Source organism: Hippocampus bargibanti, linkage group LG02 (assembly GCF_051943395.1).
Source record: "Hippocampus bargibanti isolate YZ-2025 linkage group LG02, ASM5194339v1, whole genome shotgun sequence".
Classification (NCBI taxonomy): domain Eukaryota; kingdom Metazoa; phylum Chordata; class Actinopteri; order Syngnathiformes; family Syngnathidae; genus Hippocampus; species Hippocampus bargibanti.
Genome location: NC_142735.1, coordinates 5446752 through 5473137, shown reverse-complemented (window position 1 = coordinate 5473137; position 26386 = coordinate 5446752). Strand labels below are relative to the sequence as shown.

Genomic DNA, 26386 nt, shown 5'->3' with positions numbered 1-26386 from the left:
AAAAAACATTTACAACCATTTTCTGGTCCATTTGAAACAAAAAAAATGCTCTTGGGTTGGTCAAAATTTTCATTTCAGATTCAACTTAAATACAGAATACAGGATGCAAACAACACAAGACAAAAACTTCACATGATTTAATGAGAAATACACAAAACTGAAAAAAAATGTACAAAGTGAAATAAAATACAGGAAAAAAATTATTATTGTTGTCCTTTCATTTTTTTTTTTACATAGAATTTTCCATTTCCATCTTGCTTCCATAACCTGACAGTGAGAAAAGCAATGTGAAGATGTTTTCTCGCCATCAGCATTGGACTTCCCGCTGGATTTGTGCCTCTTCATATATACGCGGTCACAGCTATGCACTGTCGGGGTCAGTAATATGAATTGGTGCTTTGTCCTGGTTGTGTATCTGTTAAAAAAAGGGTTCGATATAAAGATGATGTGCGGGAAGATTACATAAGCGAACGAGAATCTGACTGACTTGAGAGTTGCTGTTGCAGTTGTCTGACCAGAGCGGCCGTTTGCTGCTGTTGCTGCGTCTGCTGCATGCCCTGACGCGGGAACTACAAGGAACACGTATAATACAGATAAGTGAAAAAGCACCAGGAACAGCTTTGAATTCACATATCATGCAAAATTTAAATGCATTTCACTGATAGGGAAAGCCACAGATTTCAACCACACAAACTGAAAAGTAAGATTCCACTGCGCTCTTATAAGGGTCAGTGGAAATTTCAATCATGTTCTTCTTGGTCATCTGCGAACAACGTCTGGAGCGTCATTCAAAATTTTGTTCGTGTTTTGGTTTTTCTTGCGGGGGCGTGCCGATAAAGCCTTGATTTCAGCCAACCGACAGAAGATCAATTTGGAGGATAATTGTCCTATGACCTTGTGAAATCTGTTGCCCCCCCCAATGTTCTGTCTGTTGACAAAAACCTCAATTTGATATCACGTCGGGGTCACCATGTTTTTCCCGCCCACGGTTTCTGTGAGCTACATACTAAAAGTGCTTACATTGGCCTTTTGTACAGCCGCCCCAATTTCAAACTCAGCGAACTACAGACCCATACAACTTAGGAATTAACTCTTATTTTTCTGATGAAAGAAGACAGTCTAAGGTTACGCTGTATTGAATGGTTATGTAGTCCTAAAACTCAATATTCTGTGGGTCCTGCAATATGAGTAAAAATGACAAAAACCCTGGCACTGGAGTGGACACATTTTTACATGTCTGGCAGTGAATAGAAATTCATTAAGTACAAGTAAATAAGTACATTTTAACTGAAGCTGTGAACAGCTGTCAAGGGACCTCACAACCCTGGAGACATTGGGGTACTTGCATATTGGAAAATACCCCTTTAAAATATAAACGTTTTTGCTAGGCTTGATGTGATTGCCAAATTGAATCAATTTTTGCCAAGGTTCAGATTCTAAAAAAACAGCCTTATTTTTCTTCCCAAACAGCGCATCGCAACGGCAAAATCATCCAACAAAATAAAAAGAACTTGACCGCCGCATTTTATGTATTTAAGATGATCGACTGACTATTTTACTCTATTAACACAGACACACAATCATTAGAATACACAAACACACTGTGTAGAGTCTTACTGTGCTGGGTCGTACCATGGGTTGCTGCGGAGGGAGTGGCTGCATGCCCAGGCCCTGATTCTGTTGCTGCCCTGGTGGAGGCACGCCTGACACCTGCTGCTGTTGTTGTTGTTGCTGCTGCTGCTGCTGCTGCTGCTGCTGCTGTTGCTGCTGTTGTTGTTGTTGCTGCTGTTGTTGTTGCTGCTGCTGCTGAGGAACCTGCTGTTGTGGAGGAACCTGCTGCGACTGGACTTGTTGCTGCTGCTGTTGTTGGGCCTGCTGCTGCTGCATGGAAACATTTGCAAATGCTCTAATTGTGTTCATTTTCCTTTTTTGTTCATTGAAAAAAATGTGCGGGGAAGTTTGCTCAGTCTGCCTTTGTTCTTGACATTTCTTTGCAATTCCCCAAAATACAATTCCAGTTATGCATGATAATAGTCCAAAATATGATCTTCTGGCGACTTTTGGGTGCAACACGGGGTCCCCAGACCAAACAAGTACAGCAAAATACATTGACGTGATGGAAGGACCACTAAAATGCGTCTTTTTTACGGTGAGGGGCAGTCCTTTAGTCACATCACGTACGGACTCGTCACCAACTCAACGTAAAACAGCTATATGCGGTGGAATCTTTGTAAAATACGCTCAGTAGAAGTCATTTGAAGCCATTTTACAAAACTCGTCCGGAGAAATACAATTCCAGTTATGCATGATAATAGTCCAAAATATGATCTTCCTTCAGGTTAAGTCAAGTTAAATTCAAGACGTTTAATTCCATTTGCAATTACATTTAAAGGACAACCGATGTCTCTTGACAAATTTGTCCATAATTTGTAAAATGGCTTCAAATGACTTCTACTGAGCGTATTTTACAAAGATTCCACCGCATATAGCTATGTTTTACGTTTTAAGACTCGCGCTGAATATTCAGGAAGTCTAGTTTTTGAGTTGGTGACGAGTCCGGACGTGACGTCACTGAAGGACCGAAAAAAGGACACATTGCAGCAGTCCTTCCATCACGTCAATATATTTTGCTGTACTTGTTTGGTCTGAAAACGTCATGTTGCACCAAAAAGAGCCAGAAGAGGACGACCAAGTAAGGAATTTATCATCCTATGGAAACGGGCTGATTAATTCCTCACACGGAGCTTGGTCGCTATTTTCTGCCTCTTTTTTTGGTGATACATTTCGCAGTTCATTTTTTTGCAGATTTTGGACACTTTAAGTCATTTTTATTGGTGTTTTGCATTTGAATAAAAATATCATACTGCGTGTTTTGGGTATTTTAGATGCTATAAAACGTTTTTCTGATGTCAGTTAGGAAACAAAAAAGTGACGTCGGTTGTCCTTCAAGACCAACTCTCCACTGTTCGAGGTGTCCTCAATGTCCAGTGTTGACTTTCCTTAACAAAAATATAATAGCATGCATCTGTCCTTAAAGGCAAAGGCACATTATTATTTTATTGGTTCCACAATCGTCAGTGTGTGATGTTCCCATAAGAGTAATTCAGTACTTTATTTTTTTGCTAGAATATTAGTTTAATTAGGGACTACATACAACCCTAAAAATCACACCTACGCGTTACTATTTTAACGTTTAACTTATTCACTGCCAGATATGTGCATAAATGTGTCCACTCGAGTGCCAGGGTTTTTGTCACTCAAATTCCAGGACCCACAGAATATTGAGTTTTAGGACTACATAAACATTCAATGCAGCATAAGAATCCTGAGACTCTTCTTTGATCAGAAAAAAAAGAGTTAATTCCTCAATTAAATGAGTCTGGAGTTATATGAGCTTGAAATGAGGGCGGCTGTCCAAAATACAATACTACTACTACTACTACTACTAATAATAATAATAATAATAATAATAATAATAATAATAATAATAATAATAATAATAATACATTTCATTTATAAGAGCCTTTCAAAACTCTCAAGGACACTTTACAGTCACAGGATATTTTTTCTGCGGGTGAGCAGCGGCAGCCCCACGCGCCAGCGATATCTTTTGGTCTATATAATGCTTTAACAACACCTGAAGGTGGAACAAAGCAGTAACATGGAAAAAAAGGGAAATGCTTGCTTTTTGGAAGGGAAAAAACATTGCCAGAGGCCATGGCCAGCGGTTTATCGGCACCCAAACAAGAAAAAAACTTAACCCGAATAAATTCATGAACATTATATTTACAATTCCCGAATACATTCGTGATTGGCAGTGAATGAGTTAAAATATTTCTTTTTAAAAACCATAATGCTAATTTAGGCTTTTTTTTTATAGATTCATAGATTCAATGTCTTTTAAATTTAGGGAGCCACTGGAACCCCAAATTTAAATGAATAAGGATTGGGTGAGCTACATACTCTAAGTGCTTGCTGTCTGAGGTACTGATGCTGCTGCTGCTGCTGCTGTTGTTGTTGTTGTGCTGCTGCTGCCTGTTGCTGCTGTTGTTGCTGTTGTTGTTGTTGCTGCTGCTGCTGTTGTTGTTGTTGCTGCTGTTGTTGTTGCTGCTGCTCTGTCAGCATCTGATTGGGCCTCAGGCCCGGAGGGCCGCTTTGACTTCCCATGTGACCGAGACCGTGCATGACGGGATTCTGCTGGATGGGCTGGTGGGCAAACCTGAGGTTGAATGGCAGATGTTGACAATGCAACATGCGTATTCATCAAGGCGGTTGACAAGGTGAACAGTAGGACAAACTGACCTCTGTGCGTTCTGCATGTTGTGCGCATATCCCGGCGCCTGCTGGTGAACGTAACCACTGGGCCTTTGCTGCATTTGCCTCAGAGGGTCCACCACCCCCGGGTTGGCTCCCGGATGGGCGCCCTGGAAGTTCTGGTTCCCGTAAGAGGGGGGAACTATGGCGCCACCTTGGGACGGGTGCGGCTGCATCCCCATGTGTGAGCCATATGACGTGTAACCCTGAGATAAATTCTGGATAAAGAAGAGGAAATGGAGGATGATATATGCAAAATGTGACCTCAGCGGAACATTTGATAAAATCCATACATATTTCTGAAAATAGTATCCAAGGATGTTTATTTACTCAACTGTTGAAACGGGTAGGCCTCTCCTTTGACAATCACATCATATATCATATGATATCATACCATATCACATCAGCCCCCCACCATTATTGCATAAGGACAAAGCCTTTCACAAATGGCAAATGTTTATGAGCAACCCCATAACCCCATATAGTTTAATCCTTAAACATACTATACAACTATTACCTGTTTCCCCAAATGGGTGAATATACCGTGTTTCCTTGTGCACCGGATTAAAAAGTGCACCTTCAATGAATTACATATTTTTAAACCTTTCCATATATAAGATGTATACATTATAAGGCGCACCTTCGATGCCTGACATATTTTAAATCATTTTCCAATATATAAAGCGCACTGGATTATAAGGCGCATGATCAGCTTTTGAAAAAAAAAAAGGAAATTTCGGTGCGCTTAATAGTGCGGAAAATACAGTACTTTAACTCATTCACTGACATTCATGAATTTGCTCGGAATTGAAAATATGACGTAGAGCGCTATTCCCAAATTAACTCTGTTTTTTTTTCTTGTTTGGGTGCCAATAAAGAGCTCGCCTTGGCCTTTGGCAATGTTTTTTTTCACTTCCACAAGTTATGTTAGCGCTTTGTTCCAGCTTCAGCTGTTGTTAAAGTGCTATACAAAGCAATATGTCTGTATTGCATTGTATTTTGGACAGTCACCCTCATTTCAAACTCACATAACCCCAGACCCATATAATTTAAGAATGAACTTTTTTTCTGATGAAAGAATAGAGTCGAAGGTTTCTAACGATGTATTGAATGTTTATGTAGTCCTAAAACTCAATATTCTGTGGGTCTCGAGTGACAATGATAAAAACTCTGGACTGGAGTGGACACATTTTTGCACATGTCTGGCAGTGAAGGAGTTAATATTTTATAGAAGATTTTTGTAACGGATTATTTTCTTACAGACATTGGCGTTATTGGTTGTTTAATTACCTGACATATTTCGGCGTGTACTTCTTATAGAAGAAATTTTTTTTAAATCATTTTTGATTGGAGGGGCAACCACTATTTTTAAAAGTACGGTGTCCATTAATATGCTACAGTAGCTGGTTTAACAAATTTAGAAGATAGGAGACAGGAAATCAAACCTACTTGAGATGTCTGCATTGAAGTGTATGGTTGGTTGGGTGCCATTTGTCTGATCTGTTGGCCAATAATGCTGTGATTCTGAAACAAATACATAGAAAGCGTGCAATGAAAATAGTTCCTTGATTGGGAGAAAAAACACCAGTAAGGTCTTTCAACACCAGGGTGATTTTTTTTAAAAAGCTTTTGAAGCACATTTTAATGAGGCACTTAGACTTTACACAGATCAACCCCCGCATGGAAGAAACTTCTATTTGACCTTACTAACGAGAGCATTGAATGAACTCTACCTGGTGAGGAGCAGTTTGACCTGTCAGTGGAGCCTGACTCACCAGTCTGACCTGCAGCTGGTGACGCAGCATCTGGTTCTGCTGCATGTTAGGCTGAGGCTTGTAGACCATTTGGTATGGCTTGTCCAGACCCATCATGCCTGGAATGTTACCCTGCATGGTGGGCATCATGCCCGGGTAGCTGGGACGCGTGGTCATCATCTTGTTCATTGGGGAATTGCGAGCAGGCCTGTAAGGGGGATCTAAACCGGGTCCTCCTGCGGGAGGAGAACCCACTTAAGCGTGTGATACAAGATGATGGAGCAAGCATGACATAAAGGAGACATATGATGACATTTCTCCACAAATTGAAACTTTTCCCAATTGTCTTCATGAAATTCCAATGGCATATTAGAGGGATCAAGACGATAGCACACTAATCCCCTTTTATTAAAGGCCCTTGGACCAAGTTTTGGGGAACTGTGACATAACAACAAAGTCACAATTTACCTCATCAATTGTGCGCTGTGCCAATGTGAGTACGACTTCGTGTTGACACAAAAACAATAAAATCTGACTTCAGCACGACAGCCAGATATCCTTGAGGCAGAGTCAGTCAGCGCAAAAGGAGACTATGGAGGAGCTTGGAGAATAAAGGAAAGCGGTGACTGAATGTTAGTTATTCCATTTTTTGACTTTCGTTTTTCAGTGTCTTTTGGCAAAATGTTATATGGCGTGATTAGAGACAGTTATCAGTGGATTTGGGGTGTGCTGTAATTCTTTCTCTTTTCTGCACTATTTTGATGGAAGAAGGCCAGAAACGTTTCATTAAAACATATGGGAGCAGTTTCAAAGTATAAAACTATAAAACTAAAATCAACAAACAAAAAAAGCCATGATATGCTGCTTTTAAAGGTTCTGGAATTGAGTGCTGACCAGGAGGAAGAGGTTGGTTCTGTGTGTACATGCCCATGCTCTGCTGGCTGTAGGGCAACCTGCTGTAGGGATTCTGCATGAGCTCCGGTGGCATGTTTGTCCCGTAGCTCACACCAGGCGTGCGGTTCACGTAATCCTTTTGAAAAGTAAAAATGGACAACTTCAATACTTACACAGCTATGATATTTTTCCCCTGACATTTCATTGCAACAAAAGAGAAACAGCTTTATGAACCTCTGTCTTGGCCGATGGAGTCTTTTTTTTCTTGTTTGACTTCTTCTTGTTAGAATCCGAGGGCACAGAGGGCACGTTTTTCTCAACCTTCACCACTTCCAACATCTTTTTTTCAGGCTCTTGCGAGATGGGCGTCAGTGGCTCCTCTTCTTCGGGTGGCAGTGGGAGAGGCTCGAGGTAGTAGCTGCGCGGTTTGGGCTTCAGGTGCGTGTGGTAAAGGAGGAAGCGCTGCTGCTCTTCGAATTTGGTCACTTTGCGATCCATGCGTACCGTCCCGAACCAGCCCCATGACAGAGGAGCCGAGTGTTTGAGACCCTCAAAGACATCCCATGGGGAGATCTTCTGCTTGGTTGATACTTGAAGCCCCTAAATGGAAAATATACTTTTATTCAGCATTAGTAAAGTCAACAGCAAGTTGTCTGTAGTCTAGTGAGTTAGGTTTAAATAATTCATTGTCATTTTTCTGTTGAATTATTTATAATTATTGGTAATAACAATACATTTCATTCATAAGCGCCTTTCAAAACTCTCAAGGTCACTTTACAGTCACAGGATACACAGGTAAGTATTTCTGTGGGAATAGCGGCAGCCACACGCGCTAGCGTTCACTCAACGCGGACGCAACTCAGATAGAAAGCTAGCTAGCTAGCCAATCGATATCCAACAGATACCTAGCTAGACAGCCAGCTAGCTGGATAGCTAATAGATAGCTATCTAGGTAGCTAGCTATCCAGTCAGATAGCTAATAGATAGCAAATAGTTAGCAAATGATGATACTAATAATAATACATTTCATTTCTAAGCACCTTTCAAAACTCTCAAGGTAACTTTACAGTCACAGGACAAGTTTTTTTACTGCAATTTAATTTAATGGTGGTCCAGGGTGGTCCGACCTACGGTAAACCTATGGTCATCCAATAATCGTTGAAAAATTATTTAATGACATTTAAAATGTTATTTAAAATTGTGGATGTAAAATACAATTACATTTTTAAATTATTTTATTCATTCTCATTTTAAAATATGACTGGCATTAATTTCATTATTACTGATCAATGACTTCGTAAAAAAGCAACACAGAAATGCTAAATTAAACTTGTTAGGTAAAAATATCATCATTTTTATTTTAATATTTACAATAAATCAATTAACCAATAATTGAATGAGATTGATTAGAAAAAAAGCTGAATATATAACCAATTAATGGGGAAAAAAAGCTGAATTGATGCTACAATTATAATAGGATTCTTGAGGGCATTAATATTTTGTGGGCATACAGCATCAAACCGCTAGCCACATGATGCTGACCATCAGTTTGAGAACAACAGCTCAGTGATAATAGTTATTCTCCTGTAGCTTACCTCTTTCTCAAAACCAGCTATTTTGTTCCCCTTGGTGTCAATCAGAGAGCCTTGAGGTTCACATGTGATGACATCACGTGTTTGCTTGGGTAATGGCAGCAGCTGGCGAACTTTCTCCAAGCTCTCCGACTGCCGATCCCCAAGCTCTTTCTGCGGATGCCAATATAAATATTTTATAAATATGCTGATTATGTGTGGTGAGGAAACGTTTAAACATTTGAGAAAGAAGATAAACGGAACTTTTGCAGATTTAATGCCAAATATTGCACAATTTAAGGGAATAAAAGCACCATAAAAGGAAAAGAAGAAGTCCGATGTATCACACCAGGCCAAATGCTATACCAAAAAAAAAAACATCCATACAGTCACCAATTTTGAAGTGATTCTTTCATGTCTTAATAAGAAACCGGCCCGTTTTCAAGGATGCAGGTCACATTATGAAAACAAATTACAAAATTGAATGAATGGATGCAAGTTCAAGCATTATATACATACATGCACGATAGCGTATGTAGTCCGGTAGAAGTTACTGCGGTAGTCCTTAACCAGATGCATAGTTGCTGCCATTTCATAACGAATGCAAGAGGACTGACTTGAAAATGTTCAATTTTCATTTCTTGCCTCCAATTTAAAATACTGAAGTGCTTCATAATTCAAGTTAGTTAATGGATATTTACAACTATAGACACCACTTAAAAATATGCTCCCAATTAGGGTCTTCTTTTGGATAAATGAACCCAGGAAGTAACATGTGATGATATTTCTAGCTAGGAGAAGGAAGAGGTGTTGTTCTTACCCTGAGCTTCTTAACTAGATTCATGTAGGCCCTCTTATTCTCCTCCATGCTGCCCTGAGAGATGCTGGACATGTCAGCGGCCAAGGTGCCATTAATCAGAACACTCAGCATGTCCAGTACAGTTGTGAAGAGCTCGCTATTTGGGAGAGGAAAAAGAAACGTTGGCAGCATGTAACATATGCACACATTAATGACAGTGGTAATTAAGTAGCTTGGCTCACTTATTGGACTGCATATCCACCGTTCCGCTACTGATGATGTCGAGTAAAAGGACGGCCCACTCGGTGGTCTGCTGGGTGCTGCGCTGCACCGTGTCGAACATGCCGCCCACCTTGTTAGTGCAGGGGGAGAATACAGTTAACGTTCATGTATCATTGACAAAATGGAAGCGGCAACTACCTTAGCTATGTTTTCCACCTACAGCATGAATATCCTTTCATTGCAACACGTAATGGACAAACGATTAAACGTATGCTGACATGTTTTAACATTCATCATAATAACATAATAGTCCTAAGTTTAAAATCCATTAATAAGTAGTATCCATAGCATTTGGTTTCTGATCCAGATTGATTTCATTTTTATGAATGCATCCTTACAAGATTGAGTCGCAGTTTCAGTGCCTCATGCATCATTTGTTTGGCCTTGCAGTCGTCTTGATACTGATCCTCTCTCCAATTGGTGACTATCTGATGAACTTGGCTGTGGAGAGAGGCCAGAAGACCTTCCCGCTGTTCATCCTGACCCTTCAGGCAGGTCAACACCAAAGACAGGAATGGTTGCTGGCTCAGCAGTGACATACTGGAAAAATAGAAGGGGAAAAATATCAATGTTCGCTCAAGCATTCAATGATGAAAAATAATTGTCTATTACCTTTTCTGCTTCTGGCGATCCCTCTCTTTTCGTGAGGACGAACCAAGGTGTTGTCCTTTCTCCAGCTCCTCTCCAGCTGCCTTCAGAACATGACCCTGGACTGAGGTAGGCAGCTTGGCTATCAACGGAGCCACAAGCCAAACACCCGATCGCTCTGATGAACTGAAGCAGATGGCACAAAATAATGTTAAGCCCACCACATTATTATATACATATATACAGTGTCTTGGTGTCTATTAAGACTCTTCAATGAATCAATGTTATCCACTGACAAGCTCATCTGTCAACATTATTTTTTTAGCATTTTTGGTCGTTCAGCATGTCCCCCTGCTGACGTGCTAAATTGGATGCAACCAGTGCAGATGTACCTTATAAAAGTACAGCCAGTGTTGCAAAATGAGCAACTTTGGCATGCTATTTAGCTAATCTTACCACCTCTCTTACAATTATTTTTCACAAAATTGCTAGTCAACATAAACATAAAAAGCTGTTTTGATATCAGGAGGAAGAAAGGCAAATCACAGAAAATTAAAAAAAAGTGAATTAAATATGTCATTTGCTTTGTCTATTGACAAAGAGAAAACAAATATTGAATCTTAAATTGTATAAATATATTTTTGGTGCTTTTTATTTTACGGCCATATTGCCTAGTCAGAGATTCTGTCTGCACAAAACTGAGCAACACACTTACCTTAAAATAGGTGTCATCTTGCCGGTAGTGCTGCTGCTGTTCGGCGCAGAGCTGCTTTGAAGCACTGCGCCATTCCCTGAGGGGTTACTGGAGTTCAGTTCAGCTGATTTCTGAAACACCTCAATTGTAGCCTTGGCTATGTTCTCCAAAAGAGAATAGAGCTCCTGTAATAGGGATATAATATTACATTTGTAGAAATGGCGGTGAAGGGCGTGACGAAGTTGAAACGGTCCATTATCCAATTAAGTCAACTTGCATTGTTTGTGCTCTGTTTGATCATCAGCTGAAGTTCCAGAGATGACTGTCTCATTGTCCATTGGTCCATATTCTACAAGAAGATTGTTATTTCATATTGATTCTGCTTCATTTGTGGAGATTAAGACATGGCACTACCACGAGAAGAGTAGTAAATGCGAACACTTAAAATTGCTTCATTTTACAAAAATGGCTGTGCGAACACTTAAAATTGCTTCATTTTACAAAAATGGCTGCATAGTCAGAGCAACTAGTTTATAATATAAGAACATCAGTCAGTAATCTTTCAACACAACTACATAAGAAGGCGAACCTGTAGGATGCGTTTGATGCGCTGCCTCTGAGGATTGTCGCCGTCGTCACTGTCCAGCTGCCGGTGAGGGTAGCAAATGAGCTGCAGCAGCCGCTGGGCTTGAATGTTGACCAGAACCGGGTCCTGAAGGGCACTGCTGTCCTCAGACAAAGACTTGAGACAACGCTCCCCCACCCACTCCTGTAGAGAGGGAGCCGAAAGGTCAGCACAGAAAAATACATTGGCAGAGTCATTTCGTCACGTTGGTTTTAAACTTTCACACCAAAGGCAATGATCTGTTTTAATTTCATGTAAATTTGAATTTTGTTGTAATTCCTTCACAATGACGCTCTTGTATTACTTTTTTGTTTGTTTCTACTTCATTAATATGAGTACAGTATGAATATGCTGTCATCATCATTTCTTTCTACCAAAGCAGAGTTTGAGGTCAATTCATTGAAAAGTTGACCGTAAACGGCTGCAGGGCATGGTAGATCATGAACCGGAGAAAATATTTTTCATTTGCTGATTGAATGTTTTCAAAGACATTTTTTTTAAAAATCATTTATTTCTTCTTCAGACTGCACACTTATTTGTAAGTGAAATGTTTGTACATTTGTACATTTCTCGACTGATGAACTTTTTTCTGGCATATGCACTGACCTGCTGGCAGATGGTCTTCAGGACATACTTTGCATATACATCCAAGCTAGCAGTTTCTATGGAGACATTGCGGCCCTCTGATAGGTCATCGAGGCCAGCTGAGTGAGATATTCCGGAACCCCTTAGCTCAGCATCACCTGCAACATCGAGACTGATGTAAAATCTACATTCTTGATTGCCGGTGCTTGAAGGCCACCCTCTTAATGCTCCCTTACCTAACATGAAGACGGCTTTGAGGACAGCAAAAACTGCCCCCACGACGATACTGTTCTGTGATGCCGCCAAAAGATGGCGGTCACATGATGACCGGATACCAACGGAAGATTTATCTGTAAGTTATGAGTATTGTTGTTTTGTTAGTTGGTTGGTAAATTGCAATACAAAATGAACATATTTTTAGATTCGGATTATTGTATCTTTTATAACCTGACTTAATGCCATCCTGGGGCACAGGGTTACGCTGCGGAGTCTTGAAAAGGTGCAACAAAATCCTGCAGGTGAGTCTCGCTCCTGGTTCAGAGTCTTGCTCGCTGCAGGCTAAAAAAAAAGGGAAGTTCACATGTCATGAGTTGAATTTTTTCATTTGGCATTGTAAAAGCAGCTAACACCACAGCATGGCTGAATGGACCACTGTATCATGTTTTTCCCAAACTTTGAGTCCTGCAGCTTTTAATGTGATACTGTTTATTTGGGGATTTTTACTGATGAGCATCAAGCCGTCAATAGATTTAGCCATTCTTAGTACATGGTCCTAAGCATTTCACAATGGCCTAATGAAAGTGTCGGAATCTGCTATCACCATGAATATGCAGGCAATTGAAGATGCATCTGTTGTGCAATCCAGGATGAATTTGAGACCGCATGTGGCAACAAAAGTCTGACAAAAGTCTGAGATACTGTAACTATATCTGCATCTGGCATTATTGTCTTTGGGACATTGTGTTACGTGGGTTTAAAATATAGGTAATACACCTGTTAATACCGTGGAGCCAGCGGTTATTAGACAAAAATGACTAAAGCATGTACACATTTGTTTTTATGGCGAAATTTAGCTAATCAAGTGTCATTTGTAGTTCAAAAAATACAGTTATTAGTTGGACAGACACTATTTGAGGAAATATGCTTTTTGCGTTAGTTACCTGCATTGAGTAGGGATGGGATGGCCACACAGCGAACAAGGTCTTCCAGGAGAAGACACTGTCTTGCGATTAGAATGGCCACAAAGGTCGCCAGGGAATCGTGAAAGGACAAATCGCTAACCTGAGGGACAGAGGTGCAACATTTAGAAAAACTAAGAATCAGCAATTAAGATCTAACAAAGACAAGATTAACTATATAAAACAGAAAAGGAGCACAATCATTTGTCTTTACAGTGGTCTTTTATAGGAAGGCGCAAACATCAAAACTATGAGGCAGATGTGCAGAGAACTATTCCACTGTGCTGTCAATACAGTGAACACAAAGTCAAATGCTGAAAACGGGTACAATTTAGAGTTGAACACTTGGAAATTAACCGGTAACAGGGAGCGCACTATGTTTGACTTCAGAGGCTCCGTGTTTACCTGTACAGTGACAATGAAATGAATGAACATACGTCGACATTACACAGCAGGTCGTTGAAGCCGCAGTTGCCGTTGTTGGAGGAGCAGCAGAGCGCTTTGAGGATGCCGAGCCACTCGGCACTCAGGGAACGACAATACGCCGTCAGCTCGGCACACAGGATCCCGATATCATTCACCCTTTGAAAGGAAAATCCCAATTCCAACTCCATCATCAACTGCTTTTACTGCCAATTGCACCTCACCAGTTCCAATTTCCAATATAGTACCTCTCAGGGTCTCGGTGATCCACACACACGTCCATGAGCACATTGCACACGAAGCTGTAGCGATTGGCTGGGCTGTCGTTGAGGATCTTGCCTACCATGGAATGGTTGAAGTTGTGTGCCGAGGGGTTGGCGATAGCCTCCATCATAAACACGGGGTCCCAGAGCATGTTAGAGTCCGAGGGATCGATGTTGCAATAAATGGAGTTCTTGACTTTGGAGCAGAATTCACTAAAAAAAGAGAGAAAAAAATCAAATGTGTTTATTTTATTTTTTGCATTACCATTTCTACACACATCTTTGTCCTCAATATGCATTTTAATAGATCAAACTAATGTATATTATGAGTCGGAAATGTATTCAATACCTGAATATCTCGCCAAACTTATTCTTGAGGTGACTGCAGGAGGTGTAAAGGTCATACAAGTAGGCCAAGATGCAGCGCTCAGCCGAACAACAGTCTGCTGGGTTCACACCCGATTTCACCACAATTCGTAGCCTAGAATACCATTTGACAGAGTCAATGTCAATCAAGCACATTTTACATTCATGTTAGTATTAATTACAGTAAAGTCTTGTTATATCGATATCGGTTATATCGATAGTCCCGCTTATTACAATACTATTTCTATGCACGCAAGGAGAAAATTACATGCGCGCAGGGTCGGATATATCGATAGTCCCGGTTATATCGATATTTTTCGGACTCCCGAGAATATCGATATAACGAGACTTTACTGTATATGTAATCAGCTACTGGGGAAGAAATTGCTAAGGCTTCACAAAAATGTTTTGACAGTCAGCAATTTCAGTGACAATTGTATAAATCTGCGAAAACAAAACCAAAAGCAAAATACTTGGGGAAAAAAGGCACTTAGTGTGAAATTTGGTTCTGTTTGGTTAAACGCCAAGGTATTATTCTGCTGTTTGATTGGCAACAGGTGAACGCATAGATAGCATAAATAAATCTGTTTCGGCATGAATAATTTTCTGGTTCCTTTGCTGCGACAAATTGAATCATTCACAACACAAATAATAATAATAATAATAATACATTTTATTTCTCAGCGCCTTTCAAAACTCTCAAGGACACTTTATAGTAATGGTATAGGAACATTTAATTTTGTTGTATCACCTTGTCTTGGAATAACTGTGATAGACTTTCAACTTTAACACATGTATGTTGCTTGTCACACTTGCTGATGATGATCAAAAGGTTCGTGAGCAACGTACCCGTCAAAAACCTGTGCCGTCTGCTCGGGGTTGAGGATGAGGCAGGAATGGTACCTCCTCAGTACAGCGACGATACACAGACACAGGCTGGTGGTATAGCTACCCACCAGGCTGGAGGACTTGAGCAGCAGCTCGGCTTCCACCAGGCTCAGCTCGTTCAGAAGCTACAAAAACAAACAGTTGATTGACAAAGTCACCATTGCAACCACTTAAAAATTGAACGAGTGGAGTTACCTGAATAGCAAAGTCGATGAGGCCACTAATGTTGAGGGAGTATTCCATGAGGTCGAAGATAAATTGAATGTGCTGCACAAGAGGCAAGTGATAAGACATCCCTAAGGCAAAACTGGTGATCTGTTCCAGCACATTTCGGGACACCTGTGCACACACATCCATCCATCCATCAATCAATCGACAGATAAATAAATAAAAACAGTGGTTACCTTGGCTCTGAAAGACAAAATACTCATTATACATTCAAGCTGCATTCAAGTATGCCTGTTGCATTCAAAAGCGTCACCCAATACGATTGTTTCATTCCGCTTGTATGAGCTACGCTGAAATGTCACACTATAGCTAATTTGTAAAAATCAACGGAAGCTGCCTAACCTGTGAGGTGACCTGGTGTTGGTCAAAGTGGGAAAGGTGTTGAAACTTGGAGAAGATATCTTCTGCGGTGGGGAAGGCTTCTGGCTTACTCCTTTTCCTCTTTTGGCCCTCTTCGCCACCTTTACAATACACAAGGTTGGTGAAACAACATGATGCCTGAAGGGGTGAAATTCACAGAAATCAAATAATCTTCAAAAGTGATTGGTCATTTATAGAAATATCTTCAATCGTTTATAGAAATATACTCAGAGAAAATCTTTGTGTAGAGGAAGAGATTGGCTGGAGACATAAAGGCTGTTACATCCCTCAGTGCAGAATACAGTGAAAAACAAATGACTCATCACTGAACTGGAGTCAAAAATACCTGTTTCTGCAGTGCTTTTACGGTTCAGCACCTTCAAGATATCTTTGGTAATCTTCTTGATGGTGTGCCGGGCCTCGTCGCGCAGTTTGCCCACGCCGTAGAGGACGACGAGCCGCTGGTTACACTCGTGGCTGGCGTTTTCCTCCTGAAGTGGGGCAGAGATGGTAAGGTGTGAGATAGGAGCAAATAAACCACCGGGCTTGAAGTGACCCGGATAACTTCAGTCAGAGCAAACAGAGGTTACATGAAATCATATTTTTTCAAATACGATTAGATTTGATATTTTGGAAGTAAAAACACAAACTGAATAAATAAAGGTAATTCCAGGGTAAAACACAAAAAGGATATGTAGCTAGAACACTGTCAGAGACAATATTCGCCAATCACTGACAATAATGTTGGAAAAAACAGCCAGGAATATAAAATTTAAACCCTCAAAATAAATAGGATTATTATTCCAAGTGTAATCTGAGACATTTTCTTCTCACCTGAGGAATAGGGAAGTGTGTGGCGTACTGAATGTGCCGTGGCTGCTCATATAGTTGGGGGAAAGCGGGGTCCATGCACTTGTCCTTGCAAGTGTTTTTGCTCTCAAGTTCAGGTGCTGATTTTTCTGGAGAAGGACTGCCCTTAGACTCACAGTGCATCGGAGGAGAAAACATCTGCAAGTAAGATTGTGATTAAATATGTGCTGACAGTACACACAAGATATCCGTTGATTTGGGTCAGGCTATATGGTCTTAACATATACCCCTCATTTAAAAAAAATCCTCTTTAAAGACAACATTAATTAGAGCATAGAACAAAGTTTCACTATTTTTTTCCTACCAAGCGACCTTTTAAAGTTTGACTGTTCCAGCAACCGCCCTCAGCACCCCTCTAGATAAACAAATATGTCTTTAGAGATTAGGTACAAATGAGTATTTCCTCTCTGTGTCAAAAATGTCCCGTTTTGTCAAAATATTCACATAAACACAAATGTGAATGAATTAATTGTTTAATTAATCAAATTAATCAATTAATTACAATTTGAGCTATTAAATATCAAAATGGGATGCCCGTCAAACTCAACTGGTCCACAAGTCTGTATTGACAGGCAACATGGCTAAATCACAGCTAATTAATTTGGCTACGTTGACTGTACTTCTAAAAACTAGCTCTCATGATTTGCACCCATAGTGTGGGGTTGTGGTTTAAAGTATACATGCTGTCAAATGAAAATTCTTTCCCAGCTCTACCCTCAATATTACGGCATACCTCGTCAAAATTGGCACTCGAGTTGTGGTCGATTTCCATCGACTCTGACAAGCCAGTGTCCTCAGTCTTAATGCTACTGCCTGTATCCTGCTCCTTGCGATCAGAGTCGTCTGAAGGCTCGTCATTGGGTGAGCGCGGGCGCGGCAGGTGGCCTTCAGAGGACAAGTCGCCGCGGGAGATGAGTGTGCACATGTAGATGTTGTGGGAGAAGACGTCGTGGCGGATGAGCTCGCAGAAGAGCAACACCAGGTTGGAGAATTCTACTCGCTCGTTCTCGTTTCCAGGCTCGGCTAAAAGAGGACAAAAATTGGTTATAAATAATTTAATTCCAGTCTCTTCCCTGTTTCAAATCCTCTCTCATAGCTGTAATCTCAGATGATATGATTAGAGACTCACTTAGTGTAGGAGCCTGAGTATCCAGGAACTGGAGCAGAACATCTTGAAAGACTGGAAGCGTGGCAGCGGAAAGGGAACCTGACGACACTGAGCCCTTCTCATCCACCACTTCAGACTCGCCACATCGCTAACTCACACACATACAGAAAGACAATCTTTGAACGCCTGTTATAAAATTGCCAAACATACTAGTTCTGGATGATTGAAACCGGGTTAATCCATTGTCTCCAAATCTCATTTGACTGAGCACAAAAAGGTAGACTGCACTATAATTGCCTTGTCAAGGAAGAGTGTGCGACCGAGTATCGGCCTGTCCTGTGAGTAGCACGTGTCTCGCTCTAAATCAGCTGGGATATGCCTCAGCTCAACAGTGACCCTGAATCGGTGAAGTGGTCGAAAATGGATACATATATGGTCTTCCAAGAAATTTCAAATTCCAATTATGTCTATCTGAAAGTCCACATTATCTCGCATGTACAGTCTCATTATTTTGAGCATTCACGTAAAATGTTGATTGCTTGCAAAAGGTGAATATATTCTTAGAAAACTATTGACTTTTCTCACAATTCTATTCTCAACAAATAATGGCATTAATTATGCAAAAATAATGTGTTTTGATGTTTTAAATATTCCGAATTTATGCTTGACAAATGTATACTTTGGTACATATTACAAGTATTCTCATTTCTCACAAATTGTCACTTTTTGCTGTAAAATTACAACTTTAATTCGAGCAAAATATATTTCCCCGCAAAAAAAATCTGTATTCCATATTAAAATTACAGAAAAACTATCCAAAATTATCCAAGCTGTTTATCCTTACAAGGGTTGTGGGCGAATCCCAGCTTTTGTCGGGCAGAAGGGCCTCCCCATGTACTGGTTAGCAGGCAATCACAAGGCACACAGACAAACAATCATTCATGCGCACAATCAATCACGCAATATGGAGTGTTCCATTAACCTGCCATGCCAAGTTTGTACAATGTGGAACGAAACACGTGTACATGGAAACAACCCATGCAGGCATAGGAAGAACATGCAAATCCACATAGGAAAGCCGGAGCCCAGAATGGAACCCATGACCTCTGCACTGTGAGGCAGATCTGCGCATTAGTCGACAACGTGCCACTAACACACAACTCAGTTTACATCAGAAGAATGTATTTTTTTGTAAAACTGCAACATTTGTCCAATGCAAAAAATATATAAATAAATCAAGTTTTATTTAAACTATGTTTTTAACATTGCAAGATTCTCCTAAATATACATTATATATACACATGCCGGTAATGTATTAATTGTTTCTACTACTCTTTGACTGATATCTTGCCATTCTTCAGTGAAAGTTATTAGTAAACCCTCATATGTAGGCTTCCACAAATGTGGTCGAAAATGGGCTAATACTGCAAATAGGGGATGAGTGACTCACCTCTGCTTCTATTTCGGCCTGTCGTTTCTCCAGCAGTTTAGCCACGACCATAGCTCTGTGTCGACCTGACCGCTTACAGCAGACGGCCCATTCACAAAGTAGTGTCACCACCGCATCGTCGTCCGGCGACATCTGCGTGAAAGCACATTTTGTAAGCATTATTGTTTACTTGAACAAGCACTGTGATTTATTTTATTATTTTTTTACATTTAAGATGTCAAACATGGCAAGTACCTCATGGCCATCCTTGCTCTGCCCAGAACCAAATATTCGGTTGTACAAGGAGTCCAGCGAGTTATTAAAATCTGACTTTTCAAAGCTGTGGTTGTCCAAAACCTCCAGAGTGTGCAGTACCCTGCCGATGGTGAACCCTGAATACGGAATGAAGACATTGTCAAACAACGGTCCAATGTTCCCAAACACCACGCTATGAACAAATGTCAGAGGAAGCAAAAGAGACAGTTTTCTTGACCTGCTGTGGTCTCCTGGCACTTGTCAAACGACCAGCGAAACTCCACAGCCTGGCCTCGCTCCTTAACCTGCTCCTCAATCTCTCTCAGTTTTAGACGGACCTGCAGTGGATGGTGGAAAATAAAATTGCCTGGTTTGTTTTGAAGTCATGATATATTTTTTTCTACAGCAAGATAAAAGGTACCTGTTGTGTGAAGGCAGTGTTTCCCCCTGGCATTGGTAAGCTGGAGGGGGCAATGGGGAGCAGGTCCAGAGGGGATCCAGTCTTGTTTCTACTGTCTGTTAGAGAGTAATGCCACACCAGAGCACTGGGGCAACACAACACGATGCTCTGAAGGAGGACAACAACACAACAATTATTAAGTGATGCAGCTCTACTGGGAAGAGTGACTAGCAAATGACTTTGCTCATACTGATATTATTATGCCAAAACAATGTTTGTTTAATTCAACATCTTAAAACGTGCAATCAATTTTTTGGCCAATTTTGACTACAAATAAAATGAAATGTGACAATAAATTATTTGATGGCATCCGAGCGCCGTACCTGCAACATGCAGCTGAGACCAAACACCAAAGGTCGGTGCTGGGGGCAGATATAGAAATCTGTGAACGGCGTCTGGGGCTGGTTCCCTCCAGCCGGCTGGGAGGTCGGTGTTGGGGGAAGGGTGTTTCCCTGCGGCGTTAAAATGCCGTGCGCCGGATGATTGCCACCCGGGCCGGGGCCCAGGCTTCCGTCGCTTAGCAACAGGTTGAGGCGACGCGTGCAGAAGTAAGCCAGCCTGCGCGACAAGTAGGCTGACTGTACGAATTCCCCCGAGTACTGTGGGGAGTGGAAGAAATGCACACCATTTTACCATTTTACAATTAGCAGCAAAAATTCACTCTGTGACTCTAGTACACACACAGACACACACGCGCGCACACACACACACACACACACACACACACACACACACACACACACACACACACACACACGCACACACGCGCACGCACGCACGCGCACGCACGCACACGCACGCGCACGCACACACACACACACACACACACACACACACACACACACACACACACACACACACACACACACACACACACACACACAGTGGCTTATGTCACGATGTTTGAAAGAAACAAAATGAAAGACTTGATGATGGATGAAGGTACACAGATGCTCCGTGAAAACCTCTTGACAGTCTGTCACGTCACACTGATCTGAGTGTGTGTGCGTGCGCTAAAGTCACAGAGTAAAATTGGACTGCCAATGGAAGGTGAGAAAGGTCTACCTGCAGTAGAAGTGGTAGGAGGAGTCTCAGGAGTTCATCCTCGCCAGGTCGGACCTTCTCAAAACACTCCAGCACCCACGTCAGGAACTCATGTCTGTCCAGCATTCCATCCTGAATATATAAAAACATTCACTGAAAACAAACTGACTGAATCCATTTTGCTTGGCGTTCTCCTGCTACCCACTATCAACTTATAACTCCATAATACCATTAAACCCATTACAAGTTATTACTCCAATAATACAATAGCACATCAAACATAAAGCCAGAGCTGTAAACACTGTTGAAATCCGAAGCGCTGACCTGAAACATGAACATGGCCAGCTTCTCGTTGTACTCCCACTGCTTGGTGGCCATTTCCACATCAGTGGGAGTGGCGGGGAGCGGCGAGCTGCAGCCTTGACTGGGGCACTGTCTATAGAACTCAGCCACCTTTTGGAGCTGCTCCCACAAGTACTTTGTGATGATCTGGGTCCATTCTATTAACACATATTTCAACGTGAACGAAACAGTCATATTGCGCGGAGACCAAATGGTGAGAAAAATTGACCTTTCTTACCTATACAAGGATCAATCACGTGCCTCTTCTTGACTTTAGTTTCTGTGATGGCCGCATGATACGCGCATGTCATTTTGATCATCCACGCTGAGCGCATGACGGGGACCAAGTACTTTGCCAAGTACCCAAAGACCTCCTCCTTCTTGCTGAAAATCGGCACCTGCGAAAATAATTTGAGTTAAAAGGAAACTGGAACATGGGGAAAAGAAAAAAATGATATAATAATATGTTGATGTGTCTATTAACTGAACTGGGGCACCTGTCACATTTTCTGACAGATGCAGTACCCCAATTAATCACCGGATGCACCATCCACGTGATTAAATAAACAGTACTCGAAACAGGAACCTCCTTTTTGAAATCAAGCAAAAGATAAAAAACCTGGCTAATTTACCATGACTGATACTACAGTTTCTTACAGCTGATGTCTCGACCACAACACACACAAACTGCAGAGCAGAAATTATATGCTTAAAGATGACATTCACGAACACGTTTAAAAAATGAGCAGAGAAAAATATGCAATGCAATTATGCAATAGTGAAAACATAATTACTGGGTAAATCATCGAGGAAACAAATGTTTACGCTCATTTACTCCAGAAAAATAAACACTTCTCTCAAATAGATGCCGCCATTTGCCCTTCACGATAGAAAAAAAGGTCAATAACCGTACAGCAATTATCTCATGTCACAGATGCTATCATTCAAACATGTAAAAGGTTGACTAAAGAGATAGAAAAATTCCCAGGCTTTCTCAAACTTTTATAAAAAAAAATAATAAACAACAATAACAATGAGTGCCCAAGTACCACAATAAAACTAAATAAAATGTAATAGCGTTGTAAGTTTAAGTGTTGGTGAACATAATACTCTCCATATTATTTATGCCAAAAGTATTGTGCCGTCTCCTTTGTAGGTCAGCCATCAACCAAGTACAGGCTGGACACATGAAAAAGACATCAGGTGATGGCCATTCACAAAGAAGCAGAAGAGAAAGTGCAGTATATTTATCCAAGACGGTGGTACCTAAAAGCACTTAACTACATTGACAATAACTAATATAGCTTCGAGGGGTAGTGGAAGAGTTATTTTTTTAAAAGGACATCATTGAAGTATGCTATTGCAGCACCAGTGGACATGATTGTCTCAAACAAAAGGATACCACTCGTGTTCTTATTGGCAACACTCACAACTAAAAGAGAGTCAGTTGAATTTCCTAAGTGCATATACGTCGTGGCACATAGTATCACTTCTGCCTCAATTTAAGACAGGGAAATCCTGCAGGACCACCCTGAGCGGATCACAAACATGGCCAATTTGAACTAAGTGTTCCCCAAATAGCAGCAATAACAAAGGCACAAAGTGTGGTGTATTTTTGCAAAAAGTAAGAGTTTCCTTTGCATTATCAAAGATGACCGTACAAGACTGTTGTCTTGACAGAGTGAATATGATTTTTGCAAAAAAAGTATTAACTTTTCATCTGCCATTGATTAAAAAAAGCAATGTCACTATATGTCAAAATAGGATTTTATCTCTCGGAGCATTTAATGACTTGGCCCGGATGTTATTCCTGCCCATTCAGGAACAATCAAGGAAAACTTGCAGAGCATCAGAGGCAACAGATGAAGCGGCAAATACATTCATTCAGATGATACTGCCATTAACTCTTTAAACAGTAACCAAATAGAACTGTATAGTGTCTCTTTGCAATTTTTTGATGATGATACTAGTGCATCGTGTTCTACCAGAAACAAATTCCTTGTGTGTTCTACATACTTGGTAATAAAGATGATTCCGATTCTGATTAAATCGATATTAATCAATCACTTCATAACAAATCATAAAATCTCCATTGGGGGTTTTCTTACCTTTTTGGCAAGCTGCGTTAGCGGTTTTGTGCCAGCTAAATCCGTGAACCAGTTATTGACGGAGCTCTGTGACCTGGCCGTGACCAGCCAGAAATTATCTTTCTGGTTGACCTGCGGCTTGCGCTTGCCCGTGTCGGGAAAGGTGTTGTAGCGCAGTTTTTCTGCAATAATACTGCTGAAGTTGGAACTGATCTGTAAAATAAGACAAAATGTCAAGTGGAATGCTAATTAAATGTGGGGAGTTTAAAAGATAGCCTCCAAAATAAAATCACCTTGGAGGGATTGAAGTTGACATTTTTGGCACTACCGTGTTCATCACCAGACACAGCTGGCTGGTTATTGAATCCTTGTTTCACATTCAATGCAGTTAGCTCATCCTGGAGGAACAGAAAAATATTACAGAAAAATGATAGTCTATTGCTGTATACAAATAGTAAATGTGTATCTGCAACATGCATTAAGTGCACTACATTTTTGTTCACGCTTATGTTTCTGAAAATGAAAAGAAACATGTTCCATTTCTGCATATTCTGTCAACGTTTTAGTGTATATTATTTATTGAGGATATAAAATAGTTCTTTAAATTGTTGATATACAAATTCTTTGACTGGAGTCGTGTTTCTCATAACTCAAATCATTTGATGACAAAAAAGGTTGAAGTGCAGGGATCATTTATTTTGACCAGGACTACATTTACTGCAGTGGTATGTCACTCTCCGAGTAGAAATACGTTGGAGCACGGGAGGCGAATCAAGATGAAAGAAAAGAGCAAAAGAATTATAATAAATGATTAAATAAATAAAAACATGTCCAAATTTTGGGATCCCATCAAACTAAACCAGAGTGATAATTTGCAATGTGAACCACAATCATATTTATGATCGCCAACAGCATTTCAATAGGTTTGTTAAATAAAAGGCAAGAAAACAATGGCTACAACTAATAGTAAGTCAATCAACAAGCGGGGTGGCTTATTGATAAAAAAAATATTAAAATTGAATCATGTCAAAGCCAAATGACAAACAAAATTCCAGTGTTACCCACACTAAATTCTGAAAATTAAGTTTTGATAACATTTGGGAAAGTTTTAAAGATGGAAGTAAGGGACTATGTGTTTGGCTATGGGATGTGGCCCACTGCACCACTGGAAAGTTCGTGAGAATGGCATAGAGATATGCACCCAATAATACTGCATAGGCAGTATTATTGGATGCTTTTTGCTTTCCCACTGTTCTCAAAGCCATAGGTCTCAAACTAAAGGGGAGGGGGGGGGGGGCAGATATGGCCCGGCACACCATTTTATGTGGCCGCGAAAGCAAAAATCAAGCATGTCAAGTTCCATGATGCTCGCTCGAGTCTGAAGCAAAAATTCAAATTGTTATATGCAATTCATAATAACAGTGATTAATTACTCTTGAGTTCTGATTTTGAAATTAGTGATCCACCAATTTGTTGTCACAGTGTATGTTATGGTTGGAGATAATTAAACATTAATATGATTTCCCAAAATGCACAATTGCCCTCCTTGGGAAACCATAACTATAATAATAACAATAATAATAATAATAATAATAATGAATTTAATTTACAAGCGCTTTTCTGAACACCCAAGGACACTTTACAACAAAGACAATACACAAAACAGTAAAATCACGAATAAAACAATAAATAGTAAAACAGCAGATTAAACTAGACCATGAAGGCAAGTTTAAACAGTTGGGTTTTCAGGTGAGATTTGAAAGTAGGAAGGGAGTCAATGTTACGGATGTTGGGTGGAAGTGAGTTCCAGAGTTTGGGAGCGGAGCGGTTGAAAGCTCTGCACCCCATCGTTGTGGCCCGCGCCCCCCAAAAAAATTATGACACCCCAAGTCTCGGCACTTGCAGGACTGGATGCTTATTTTCGGCGATGTGGCGATCCACATCCACTGTAGTGCAGCTTTTCTGCATTCTGGCTATGCACATACATGAAAATGCAGCTTTTTTGCCTTGTGGACTCTGCTTCTCCTAGTAGAAGCAAATAGAACATGTAGATGCAGTTCGGGTCATCTGGGATGAGATAAACGGGAGAGAAAACAGATGTGCGTATGGATGGATACATGGATGGGTGCATCTGGCTTCCCGTGATCTTGCTTAAAAGTGGCTTATTAGCTCTGAAAGTTCAGCTAGCCTAGCTGCCAGGTCATTGGCTGAGAAACTCTGTGCTTTGTACATATCTACTATTTCATTCATTTAACGAGGACGGCCGGTGGATGTGTCCTTTAACATATGTTGGCACTCCATACTAATCATTTATAATGAACATGTTGCAGGACTTCCCTCAGATTAACATCCGATCCATTTGTCATTCGCATCAACGGATAACCTGAGGTTAATAATAGATCAAGAGCATTTACCCAGGTCCCACGTCACGGCCGACCAGACGTTCAAAGTAAATGAGTTAAAACGCACGCTTGGCTCCGCTTAGTTAGCCAACTAACAAGCCGATGTTTAACTTTTAAACTCCTTTCCAAAAAGGCAACGCATTTCATCCCGTATTTAAATTGAAATCGTGTATTTGGTGCTAAACCGGGACAAGTGCGCTGTTTAAACAAGCCCGTTGTTGGAGCTGTCGCGAAAACCGGGGAAGTGACAAGTCTCTTGCGGCGTTGTTCATTGTTATTGCCCAGGCCCGAGTCGTCTCTGGAGGGGCTAGCTCGAGCAGGCTAGCCGCCGCTAACTAGATTTAGCCTCGCAGCTAGTCACAACCGCTTACAGTTCAAACATCCCGTGTCCACTTCAATGCAAAGGACGATGAATTATCTGACCTCCTTTTGCTTGGGATCTTGAGGATAAACGTCCGGGGGACCGAGCCTTGGCCGCTTTAACGGCCGGTGTTCGTAGCTGAGGATTCCGAAGGCAGCCATCATCCAGCGGCATCACAGCCAGTGCTTCGCTTTCCTCCTCCGGCTCATCTGAACC

General features: G+C 40.9%; 1 protein-coding gene across 4 annotated transcripts; it reads right to left on the bottom strand.

Moving 5' to 3' along the window:
* Window positions 1-122: 122 nt before the first annotated feature.
* On the bottom strand, window positions 123-26386 carry med12 (mediator complex subunit 12). Of its 4 annotated transcripts, none has more exons than XM_089021908.1 (42): window positions 26233-26386; window positions 23701-23805; window positions 23429-23620; window positions 21559-21718; window positions 21303-21478; window positions 21000-21110; window positions 20258-20533; window positions 19896-20042; window positions 19713-19812; window positions 19475-19611; window positions 19241-19372; window positions 17812-17938; window positions 17416-17705; window positions 16647-16820; window positions 16159-16303; window positions 15795-15913; window positions 15420-15563; window positions 15186-15349; window positions 14320-14451; window positions 13956-14183; window positions 13722-13866; window positions 13267-13387; window positions 12554-12664; window positions 12343-12456; window positions 12128-12264; window positions 11486-11665; window positions 11174-11245; window positions 10918-11081; window positions 10227-10388; window positions 9953-10154; window positions 9575-9684; window positions 9354-9489; window positions 8558-8707; window positions 7197-7562; window positions 6963-7098; window positions 6048-6304; window positions 5764-5838; window positions 4303-4532; window positions 3964-4219; window positions 1618-1881; window positions 488-569; window positions 123-415 (listed from the first exon to the last, which is right to left on the bottom strand). In XM_089021908.1, exons 1-42 carry the CDS (start codon window positions 26332-26334, stop codon window positions 378-380), a joined length of 6669 nt encoding a protein of 2222 aa, XP_088878034.1. In that variant the 5' UTR covers window positions 26335-26386; the 3' UTR covers window positions 123-377. The 4 variants fall into 4 exon arrangements, with proteins under 4 accessions (XP_088878034.1, XP_088878039.1, XP_088878055.1 ...); XM_089021913.1 differs by having other exon boundaries at window positions 1633-1881; XM_089021929.1 differs by having other exon boundaries at window positions 6090-6304.

Excerpts from the sequence above, each read along its gene's own strand:
- med12 (XM_089021908.1), bottom strand. The coding sequence starts at position 26,334 with ATGATGGCTGCCTTCGGAATCCTCAGCTACGAACACCGGCCGTTAAAG. Across the intron at positions 23,621-23,700 it reads TCAACTTCAATCCCTCCAAG|ATCAGTTCCAACTTCAGCAG; the intron begins GTGATTTTATTT and ends CTTATTTTACAG. Across the intron at positions 7,563-8,557 it reads TAGCTGGTTTTGAGAAAGAG|GGGCTTCAAGTATCAACCAA; the intron begins GTAAGCTACAGG and ends TTTTCCATTTAG.